The sequence below is a fragment of the Amphiprion ocellaris genome, chromosome 16 (genome assembly GCF_022539595.1).
Source record: "Amphiprion ocellaris isolate individual 3 ecotype Okinawa chromosome 16, ASM2253959v1, whole genome shotgun sequence".
Lineage (NCBI taxonomy): Eukaryota > Metazoa > Chordata > Actinopteri > Pomacentridae > Amphiprion > Amphiprion ocellaris.
The window spans coordinates 1,573,135-1,585,330 of NC_072781.1; the positions used below are offsets into that span (position 1 = coordinate 1,573,135).

Here is a 12,196-nt window from a genome sequence, read left to right on the forward strand (position 1 = left end):
GAAAGTCACATCTCATTTGAGAACATTATCCTTTGACAGCTCACTTACAGTCCGTTTTCCATTGCAGGCCGTTTTAGCACCTTTGTGGATGTTAGACTGCTTGTGTGGATTCTCTTTCAGGGCCATTTGCAGCTGAGAAAAAGTGCCTCCTCTGAGGTCGGTGCTTCTGAACGGCCTATAAAAACTGCCGAACAAGGCTGGATGGTGATTGATCAAACTCGGAGACGACAATAAAAACATTTTGATGTTGTGAAGTCTTCTTTGAGTGGCAGTCTTCTCTGCTCTCCATGAAGGCTTAAACAACAAACAGCAACCATCTCAGTTCCCTACATTCTTTCCCAATGCTTTGGGATTGACATGTTCAAAGCTGAAATTGCCAATTAGAAGGCACCACCTCCTGCAGTGGAAAAGGCAGCATCTCTAATGTGTTCATTACTGATGTTATAGATACAAATATGCACTCACAAAAACAGCACAAAACTACCTCGCTCATATATGAAACTCTCACAAACCTGTCTGATGCATACAGGAAACTATTGTAATTGTGTGTTTCCTAGCTGTCCTCCTCCCACGCCGTCTCTAAGACGAGCGTAGATGTAATTAGCATCCATGTAACACACTGTGTGTGTGTGTGTGTGTGTGTGTGTGTAGGTACTAATGTATGTTTTTTCGCTGCCACTCTGCCCACACACTCACTCTAGACAGACAATATGATGTATAATAACATCCAGTAATAGCTTGCCACTTGACAGCACACTATACTTTGTCAAGTAGTGCAGTGCATGCGGCTGGATCCTGTAGTCATCTGAAGGACTGCTCATCGGCAGGTAGAGGAGAAAGAAGAGGTTAGAAGTTAGATGAGGAAAAAGTTTCTAGGAAGTTGAAGGTTTTCTTTTTCAAGCTAAGATGAGCAAAAGTTCTGATAATAGTACTCGTCATGAAAGAAAGGAAAGATGTGAGGACAGAATCTGATGTTCCAGCAGCTGGAGAGACAGAAAAACTGAGTCCAGAGATGGAGGGAAAGAAGCCGGGCTCCATTTTTGGTGCTTAAATGTAGTTAGTGGTCTTTATCTGTTTCTATCTACGTATAACCACTGATCACAACAGACACAAGGAAATAAAAAGCAGGTATTAGGATGTAAATAACCTGCATACATGGGGTTCTCGACTTACATCAGAGTTCCGTTCCTACAGTGTGATGAAGTCGATTTTGCCGTAAATCGGAACTCTGGTGAAAATCTAAACAAAGTCGTTACGTGCATCACGATATCGATCAGTTTACATATTAGTACAACTACAGTAACGACAACCAGTCATTAGCTCACACTGAAACACAACTCGGTAGGAAAATACCGGAGAAAATGTAAACTGTAAGTCTGACTGACACTGGGAGCCAGAATGAAGTTAGTGAATGTAGCATGATCCAATGTAAATGTAAACAAAGCCGTCCTATAGCGCCGCGTGACGACTGTACATACAGTATTCATCCACTCTGCTCACCAACTAGTTCCACTGAACCAGTTCCAACGTAACGATGAAACGGCGTACATTAAACTGAGGACCGGCCTGTAATCAGTTCCGACATGACGCCAAAATGACCTAAGTCGAGGACGTCGTAAACCAAGGATCTCCTCTATAAAGTATACAATAGAAGGGTGTACACTTCTGTGCAATGTCACTTTAAAATCTTTAAGATTGCAATATTTCCAAGTTCACAAGTAGAACATTCTTACAAACGTACTTTTGAAAGACTAAACTGAAAATACAAGCACCAAAGTAAATGATCAATACAACAAACGTGAGATCAGTGACTCCCAAATCAGAAAATCTGTGATCATTGAAACAAAATTGAGTCCACCTTTAATTTTGCTTTAGCTTAATTGCTTCAACATTGGGCTGTAAACACATCTTTCCCAGTGTTGGACCTGTGGGCTGTGTCTCCTACATATCTGCATCATGGCTCTACGTGGAAAAAAATCTGATTGTGAGGCTTCACAAAGATGGAAAAGGATACCGGAAAATCTACGAAAAATTAGTGGAAGCACAGTTGCAGCAGTAGTCAGGAGGTGTAGAGCAAATCTTCTCTAAATCTGAAAACTGTGCATTGGGATTATCGGTGTGACAGCAAAAGACATTACATAATGCAAAAATCTCTGGATGGCATCCCAAAGAAACAACCTTCTCCTCCACACAAAACTGCCAAGATTTCGCTTAAGAACAAGAAAAGAAACCTGATTGTTCGGCTCAGTTGGGGTACGGCATGTTTGGTTTGAACCTGTTCGGGACTATCACAGTGAATGCATAATCCTGGCAATGAAGCACAGAGGTGGAAGATTGATTATTACAAAGAGGGAGGTGACATTTAATCATGGATATACCAAAATACTGACTCATAGGATGACTCCCAGTCTGTAGACGCTTGGTGGAAGAGGAATTTTCCAGTATGATAATGATCCAAAACACGCCGCTAAAATTCACACAAGTTTCTAATGAAGAAAAAAGTGAAAACTATGACCTCACTAAGTCTGTCGCCTGACTTGAAGCCAGTAGAGTCCAGCTGATAAACACTCATCTCTGCAGAAACCCTCAGAAATTTGGCCACCATTGATTCTATCATCAAAAATAAAGGTAGTATTGAAAAAGTAAATTAAAAAGTTGAACTTCAGCAATGAAAGATGCACTGATTGTGTTGCATTGAGCTCCTACTCTGGAACCTGTAGTTCTAAAATACAAAATCTAATGTCGATATGAGTGACAAAGAAAGTCAGGATGGAGTTTGTAGCGGCACATAGTGGTAGAAGAAACCTAGAATATATTCAGTGATCCGCCTTCAGTGCATCACATGTGTGAAATGTGAACACGTGTGAGCAAAATAGACATGTGAAAGCGTGTTTTACACCAGTCGCACTGAGTTCATTATCATGCAATGAGGGAAGAAATGAAAAAAAAAGCAGGAGAGATAAAAATAACAGCGTAACACTGAATGAGAAAGAAGGTATTACAAAAACCTAGCTAAGTTCCGTTAAATAAACACTCCACATACAATAAGCAGAGTAAAGCCGGTTGTGTTAGTGTGTGTTTGCGTGTGTGTGCACGTGTGTGTGTGTGTTCACAGCAGCAGCGAGGCACTATTTACACCCCTAAGCTCCATTCAGCACAATTAGCATCCTAGTTTCTCTCTGAAGTGGAGAGAAAAGAAGGAGAAGCAATCCCCACCGCTCAGCTAATTAGTGTGTGTGTGTGTGTGTGTGTGTGCGCGTGCGTGCGTGTTATCCCAATCTGTCATAGTTTCTTCCTTTTTGAAGAAAACAACAAAGAAAATATAAATACAAAGAATGAAGGTGACAGAGAGGGAAAGAGAGCAAAGTGGGAGAATAGAAGAAAAAGGTCCAAAATGTGAAGATGTACGGAAAGTTTCTGAAGCAAACAAATCCGCAGCTGGTAGAGGAAGTTAAATGTGAAAATATACACTTGAATGTACATATTTGAAGTTGGACTAAGCTTATAAAAGATGGATGAAAAGTTGAATGATTGATACGATTCATCCATACATGTATTCTCACTGATCCAGCAGTGATCCAGCTGTACGGGCAGCCACAGGTCAAATCCATTTATTCATTAGCTATACCAGCTTTATCCTGTAGAGTTTTGCAGAAAGGCTGGATCCTGTCCAAGCTGACACTGAGCAGGAGGCATGGTACACCCTGGACATGTCGTTCATTACATGGCTTAAGCCCCCTCCACATATAAAACTATACGCCAAATCGCTTTGGAGCTGAAGTTGGTCACTGGTGGACACTAGAAGCTCTGGTGGTTGAGATACAACAGTTGTAATAAACAGTATTCATCCCCTTGGACGTTTTCCCCCTTCACTGTTTTTCGGTAAAGAAATTATCTGATGGGAATTTACAGATTTCTACAAAGTAATGTCAGTTAATTAAAAGGGCATGAGGGAGGCTCTGAGGTCAGTTGGAGTAAAGTTCTAATGATACCAGAATCAAGCTTTTTCACCATCAAACTACCGTAAATGCTGTTTGGCAAACACCAAAAACCAAAAAAAAACCAAACAGATCAATCCAAAAACGCCAAATGACGAACTTTTGCTCACGAACGATTTTATGATCCAACATGACACCTGGAGTATTCCATGCACAGACTAATCATCTGTATGTCCTTTGGCAGAACACAGTGGACAAGCTGATAAAGAAGACCAACCTGGCTCTGCTGGTAGGAACCAACAGCTGGAGGGACCAGTTCATAGAAGCCATCACTGTCAGCGCAGGTAAGACCAGCAGAGAAACGTCGGTTCAGAGTTCAGCTCGGAGCTCTAACTGGAGTCATCTGAGGTGGTTTTATGAAGCAGATGTGTGTGCGACAGAGTGTGCGTCCTATAAATTCATTTTAGTATGAACAGCTGCAGTTTTACAGTCTGCTGAGCTCCCTGGTGTCCTCTGCTCTCTGCTACCAGCCTGCTGACCATCAATAGAACCCAAAAAATATCACAGATCTCGTGTGTAAAATGGAGTGGAGTGCTTTCATAGATCCTCGGAGTCAAGTGTGTGCATGTGTTTGGCTGGATGATGGACCGACCAGAGAAACGGTGAGCAGATGGGAGGTCATGTTGAAAGCTGCATTCTGTGAGAGCGATTGTCACGTTTCAGTCCTCACAAAGACAGAACGAGGATGTGTGTAAATGTGTGTTTGTGGGAGAGAAAGAGACTCCAACGTGTTTTAGAGAGTATCAGATTATCTGAAAATCCAAAACTGGCCAGTTGATTAAATCTGACAGTCGTTGGTGTTTAAAATCGTCCCTCCCTCCAGCTGATTTATGAGCAGGCCTTGACCAAATGAGCATAAAAAGGTTCAGACAAAATCAATCATTCATGAAAGATGCCACTGGTGATGGCTTCATGTGTGGTGTTTTTTACGTCTTTTAGGTGGTTTATGTTGATCTGTGCACTGCCGATTTATCGTAGAACTGCAGAATCCAAATGAAAATTCCTCACAGGGAAAAATGAAGTCTATCCAGACCCTGATCCTCAAAGACAGGAATATTTAAAACTAACATCACGTCACTGTCAAAATCTGCTATAAGCCGAGATGATGTTAATGTCCCGCAAAGATGGAGGAAGAGAGCATCAGACAATACATTATGCCAACCGGCACTGACAGGGAGAGCAGAGCATGCAAGAGTGTGAAAACGCCTTTGAGAAACATGACTAGTGTGGGAAAGGAAAGACTGAATCGGAGAAAAAGACGTGTGAAGACAAAGTAGAGAAGGGAAGAACATACAGGAGGAGAGTGGCAGAGAGGAAAGGAGGATGCAGGTCAGAGAACTGTGAAAAGAGGAAGCGGCAGCGTTTTTCAGATTCGCTGCAGAATCTTCACAGTTCATTGGTTTTCTGGGGGTAATTTGCCCTCTGGAGGCAGGATGACGTTACTGCAGCTCATCAGTGGGAAAAACAGAGAGGAAACATCAATATTTGGATGGCAGAAAATCCTGGCTGTTGATGTTTTAAAATTCACCACTTGAGCTGATTACCAGCCACTCTTTTCAGTCACTTTATTTGTGGATTTTACCTGAAATACACTCAACAGAAAGAGTTTGCAGACACCTGAGTTTGAGATGGAAGAACTTAAAGGACAAATTGAGCATTTTGGGGTTATTACTGACGTCTGTCTGTCGTCACACTTCCAGCTGAATGAGGTCTCCTTCATTAAGGTGTAGAGGATAAATACAGCTGCTAGCTTCAAGAACCTGTTTTATTGTGGACGTCTTGTTTAAAATTCTGATATGCTGGTTGTTTTTTACAAAATATTACAGTCATGTCTACAGTTTTCTAGATTAGAATGTAGTATTTTTGAAAATAAATACAGTTAAACCTTCAAGTTGCTGACATCTAGAGGATTAGATGTTGTCTTAGGAACTTAGATTTGTGGGCAATTGCCAACCCCCGTTCCTATACAGCTAAATGGCTTTCTGAATTACATTTTGATGGCACAGATTTGCTGCCAGATTTCATTTCTTTCTTTTATTGCATTATTGTTACAGGTTACTGGCTTGCCATCCTGGTAACCCAGAACACAAAGATGTATTTTAACCCAAACAATGATGTGATCCAGAACTCTACCCAGCTAGTTTTGGTGCCTAACTTTAACCAAGCTTCTAACATGTAAAAGTGTCCCTAAAATCATGATATTTTCCTTTATCTAACTATGTAGTTTTGGTACCTAAACCTAACCAGGAAACAATACAGATGGTCTCTCATCCGTCACGTAACATGAGCCCTGGTTTTCTGGTCTGCTCTCTGGTTTATGCCTCCATCCTTCCATCCTAAGTGGATTTTATGACTCTTTCAAACTGGTTGCCTTTCCTACAACGTCGCTAGTAACATATTATGTTTATTTGAAATGAGATTTTGCTTCCCTCAAGAGGTAATTTAGAAAGAAGTTCCATCGTATATGAACGTGATCTTGTGGAGGCTGTTTGTACATCAACATTGATTCAGACTTGCCAGTTGTCCCAGTTAATTGGTGTGGGATGGCACCTATTATAGCGAACCCTCCAGAGAAACGCATACAGTCTAAGTGGATCGAGGGAAGTTGTAGGGAGTAGTCTGAGAAAGATGGATAGCCTGGAGCTGTCTAGCTTGTTGGCTGAGAGCACTAACTTCTTTAAGTCGTCTTGTTGTTGTTGAAGTTGCCAGTAAAGGTTACTGCTCCGATTGATCACCTGCACCTGTACCTGCTGCTGTGAGGTTGATTTTGTTCTGCAGGTAGCAGTTTTCAGTCATTATGCAAAGCTAAGAAGCTAACCAACTTTATATTTACAGTACTAATATGAGAATTATATCAATCTCCTAATCCTCTGCTGTGTAGCTATTTTACACAGTGTACTAAAATACTGTATCTCTTTAGTTGGAGTAGTTTTACTTGTAAGTTTGATCATTTTTACTCCTGTAGTTGAGCTTTTAAGATGAATTTGTACACAGATATTTCCTGTTATACTGTTACTGTTACTCTGCATTTTTACAGGATATAGCAGCTACAGATTTGGCTGTAGCAGCATGTCAGTACTTTTTCCTGAGGTGTGCCAAGAGCAACGGACCAGCCTGCTGCCAGAGTTTGTTGCCTTCGCATCCCGAGCACAGTGGGTGGATGTAGCACAAGTTTACAGGAGAATTTGGAACTTAGAGCTGTGTGTGGACACTGTTGATGGAAAACATGCATAAATCAAACCACCTCCAAAGTCCAGCAGTGACTCCTCCAACTGCCACTCTTAACTATAAATGTATGGAACAGTGGATCTCTTTGCATAGCCTTGTCTTCAAATAAACATTTGTTTTTAGCACCGTTTGATTGTTTGGCACATGTGCAGTCAGTGCAGGGAATCTGGGATGCATGGACTCTTGCAGACTTATGCAGTTGATGAAACTTACATTACATTAACCCTTTGCAGAAATGTGCCTTTATTTATTATTTTAGCTGAGTAATTTCAGCTCCTATCTGCAGCTTTTGCGCATTTTGCAGTTTTAAGGGTAACTTGTAGTCTATTTTAAACCCAACAAGAGCAAAGCTGGGTGTATTCTGCTGCAGTTTTGTGATTTTTTTCAAGAAAAACTGTCTGAATACATCAACAATTCAAGCTTATGCTTTCATGAGCTGCACGTACAAGTAGAATGATTATTACAGTGAAGCTAATATACTGTTAGCACGGTGAAACCGGAGCAAAACAATTATTTGTTTGGTGCTTATTTATATAAAATGGTGCAGACAATCACATCAAATTGCAGAGTTGGGTAGAAAAAGAATCCATCCAATTTGCTGCTGTGTTCAAAACTAGGTTTCCATTATGCATTGTTTGTCAGTATCCTGCTCAATCACTCCAGTGTCTTCAAATAACTTTATCCTCAGTGTGTGTGTGTGTGTGTGTTTGTTTGTGCTTTAGTTAGCCAGCCTGTCAGCCAGCCTTTGTTGGCGAGCTGATGCCGTTAATGAAAAGGCCTGTCTTTGCTCTCTTATCTGGGATTAGCTTGTCGAGGCTGACAGAGTGCTGTGTGAGTCTGTTGGTGTGTGTTAAAGAAAGAGCTGTATAAAGGTAGCGAGTGCAGTTTCCTCCAGATATCATGCGTTTGTTGTGAGACACACTCCTGCTTCCTCTTGCACACACACACACACACACACACACACACACACACACACACACACACACACACACACACACACACACACAGTACAGCTTTATTATCTGACTGACAAGGCCATGATTCAGTAATTTACAGCCCTGCAGACTGCTAAAGGGTCAGCTGTAATGCATAGACATGCAGCTGACAAGCAAAATCAGATTCCAAAGAATGTCAGTTGTTTTCTCAAGGCCTTTAAACCTGAAGCTGATTGGATTGTGAGAGTTGAAAGTGTTTGAGATTTAGACCTGATTGGATGCTTGCAGATGAAACTAGCAGTTCACTTTCAGCTGTAAAACAATTGACAATGACAGCAAGGAAGGAGAGAGAGGGAGGTAGCAATAAAAGAACTGATGACACAAATGCTGAGAGAGTTAAAAATGAAGGTGGCAAAAAATGTTGATGCATTAACTTTAGTGTAGACTATGAAACTGAGTATATAAAATACAGTGTGGAGTATAAATTTGCAGTATAAATGTTTGGTTCGCGGATCGATTGGGAATCAATTGCATCTGCAGTCATTATCAGCAGCTCCCATTGACTGGGTTTTACTACACTGCACCAAGACTCATTCACACCCAGCATGTTTAAGACCGTTTGAACTGCAGTGTTTCCTCTTTGGGCTCCATTAATTTGGTCGTTAGGAAGATGCCAACTTGTGTGGCTCCTGAAAACACAAGACTCATTGTTGTTCCAACACTTAGTGCTAGTGTTTGATACAAATGGTTGTACTGATGTGTTTGTTTGTGTCTTTTACTAGTAGGTTTACCAAAGAAGAAGTAAGATGACAGTGCAGTTGTATAATACCTGTGATCAGATTACAGACCAAGCTTTTCTCACTGTACAGTATAACCAGGATAGAGGTGCATTAAATGAGGTTAGCTGGGTTTATTTTTCTCTCAACAATATTGCATTTCTGTTCACTTACTTCTCTCTCTTTGGCCCCCTGTATTTCCTCCATTTTCTCCCTCAAATCAAGTTTTTACCTCTGTAATATGATCGTATGGTGTTTTTTATGTGCTAGAAGACTCATCGTGTGTGGAATAAACACCTGATAGTTCAGCATAACTTACTGATTCGACCTCCAGAGTTTGACATGCAACATACTTGAGGAACCAATTTTGTAAACTTGCAGGGTTAGGATTAGGTTCCCGGTTCTAACATGTGTGGCTAACTTGTCTGAATATTAGAACTTGCCAATGTCTAATGCAGTGTGAGTAGATTTGCAGTGTTTCAGCAGAGACACAGGTGAGCTGGTGTGCTTGATCTGCCAGGAGTAAAGAGGGTTCAGTTGAGAGAGAAGCAGAGACGACATGAATTCATTATCTCTGGAGGAAACAGTGGTGTAGAGTTGCAACTAAGCGATTTCAAGGCAGGAAGGGATTGATTTCGTGGAGGAAAACAACTTGTAAATATGCAGGTTTTACAGAGAGGAGTTGTTAGGGGTTAAGTTATTGACCAGAAGGAGACTTTAAGTAAGGGTTGTGATCAGAATACAGACTAAGCTTTATTCAGAGTACAGTATAGCAAGGATAGACATGCAGCAATTGACATAGTGGGGCTTTATCTTTCCCTAAACATGGTCACATTCCTTGTATTACTGGATCATCTTTTGATCACATTTACTTCTTTACCCCTCTTTCCATTTCTTCCATAATTAATAATTAAAAACCAAACACAGGAGAAAGGTCAAAGATAAGTTCTGTAGAATACAGAAATGTTGAATTCATAATGAAGGCATGAGGAGGAAATGAGGAGACCTGGCTGTGACTGTATATAAAAGATGGACGTGGACTCTTTGACATCACCCATTGGTTTGAAGACTACTGTTGTCAAGCCTCGAGTTTGGGATTTGGCCATTTTGGTCTTTTGAAACCGGATGTAATAAGCTAGGGGTGAATCTAACTGAGTACCGGGGACACCATGTACTGCTTTATCATCTGTTTTGCTCTAACTGGAATCATAATGTACAAAATAAACATCATGCTGTATTGTACAAAACTTGAAACTGAGACCATAAACTCATGAGGAAAATGTTTACTGAGGTAACAAATCAAGTGAGAAATAGAGTCATTTCTCACTGATTTCTATACAAATGGACAACTAGAGGGGTTGAGGTCTGCTGGTCATTTGAGCAATGCAGATTAAAGGCTGTGTGAGTCTTTTACATTCAATCTATGGATGGATGGATGGATGGATGATGGATGGTAGACATAAGAGGAAGACAATAGATGGTACAGGAGAAAAGAGAAAGATTCAAAACAAAAGAATCCAAGATTTGACTTAATTTTCTGACCTACTGCTACAAACACTAATTAAACGTATTGAAAGGCTGGACAGACAGGAAAAAGCAGAAAAGAAGGACAACAGAGAACAAAAATGAACTAAAATGGCTCCAACTGCTCTCATTCAGGCCTGGAAGGTGACAAGATAGAAGATGAAGTAATCTCTCGACAGAATGAGATAAAACCCCATTTTAATCTCCGACATCTGATCTGTTAGTTCTTGTGTTGTGGACAACCCCTGTGGACTTGACACACACAGTTTTTTTTTTACAAACCGAGAACTCATGCAACCACACACACACACACACACACACACACACACTCTTACACAATAAGCCCAAATGGAGACATGGTGTAACTTGGCGGCTCATCCTTTCAGACTCACACTGCTCGTTGAAGGGTTTGAACAAGTCCAGAGCGGCTGTCACTGATACTGTGGTGGATTTAATACACACACTGATAAGCTAGCTTCGTCTAATCTCATCTCCCCCTCCCGCCCGTTCTGCCTCTTATTCTCTCGCTGTCCCTCCCTCTATTATCCTGCTTCTCGTTCCCTTATCTCCTCTCAAACGTATTAGATTGAAACTGAGATTACAGTCACTTTAAACAAGCCAGAAATATTCCTTCATCTTGACCAAAGACATCAAGACAGTGTCTGACTGTTTGTCTCGTCTTCGGTCCCAAACCAGAGATCAAGATCTCAAAGCCCTCCAGTTATTATTTTGGCAAAATAAATCGAGGGAAGATTGCAGATTTGGAACAGCTTTTCTGCTAAGATGGCAGCCTGGAAAAGAAATGTAAAACCTGCCAACAGCTGACCTTCAGGTCACCACATCATAACACCAATTTTGCTGGTACACTGACATGCACACACATGTACACGAAACGCATGCCAGACCATGACATTCATCTCAAAGCAAGAAACCTGCATTTAGCCGGGCTACAAAGCCTCTCCAAATGTCAGTGTGCTGATGTTGTGTGTGTGTCTACGCTGACCTGTTTTCCCTTGTGTGTGTCTTTTTGTGTGTGTTGTGTGGCTTATGGAGACTATTCCCCAGATAAGCTCACACAGAGACACAGGAGGAGATTATGTGTGGATTCATCACTGTGCACATGCAGTATGTGACAAACCTTCCAAGTCGGAGAGCAGCTTGATCCCGTTGAATCCTGGATACGTTTGTTGCTGCATGTATGAGATGTCGAGTGCAGTGTTTTCCTTTATATGATAAATGTGCAATGGAAAAGGCATTTCTTACTTTCACCTGAACAGATAAGGCTATATGCTGAAAGAGTTATTGGTCGCTGCAGTTTTAGCTCTGATCCTGTGCATACTGCACATAAAGCAAGTGGGTCAGTATATAATTGCAGCACGTTTTGTATCATAGTTGACATTTCTGCTTTTTTCAGGCCTAAAATCAACATGGCCGCCTATAACCAAACACCACATGGCATTTTAGAGAAAGGTTCTTCTAAATATTATATATACAACTGAGTAAAATTGAAATGTAAAGTTATTTTGGATCATGTTTGTGTCTTTGGGATAATTTTCGAGTCATTTAGGACAAATTTCATGTCATTCTGGACTAATTTTCTGTAATTATGGATCATTTTCAAGTCATTCTGAACACTTTTCAAGTCATTTTGGACAATTTTTGAGTCATTTTGAACAATTTTTGTGTGTTTGGGATAATTTTCAAGTAGATTAGGACAAATTTCATGTTATTCTGG

General features: G+C 40.8%; 1 protein-coding gene across 4 annotated transcripts in view; it reads left to right on the forward strand.

Moving 5' to 3' along the window:
• Nucleotides 1-12,196, forward strand: part of slc8a1b (solute carrier family 8 member 1b) — a 180,488-nt gene that overhangs the window by 140,168 nt on the left and 28,124 nt on the right. For all 4 annotated transcript variants that reach the window (XM_055018318.1, XM_055018321.1, XM_055018320.1 and 1 more), the window contains exon 7: nt 4,183-4,282. In XM_055018318.1, coding sequence (XP_054874293.1) covers nt 4,183-4,282 — 100 coding nt within the window. The remainder of the gene's footprint in view (nt 1-4,182; nt 4,283-12,196) is intronic.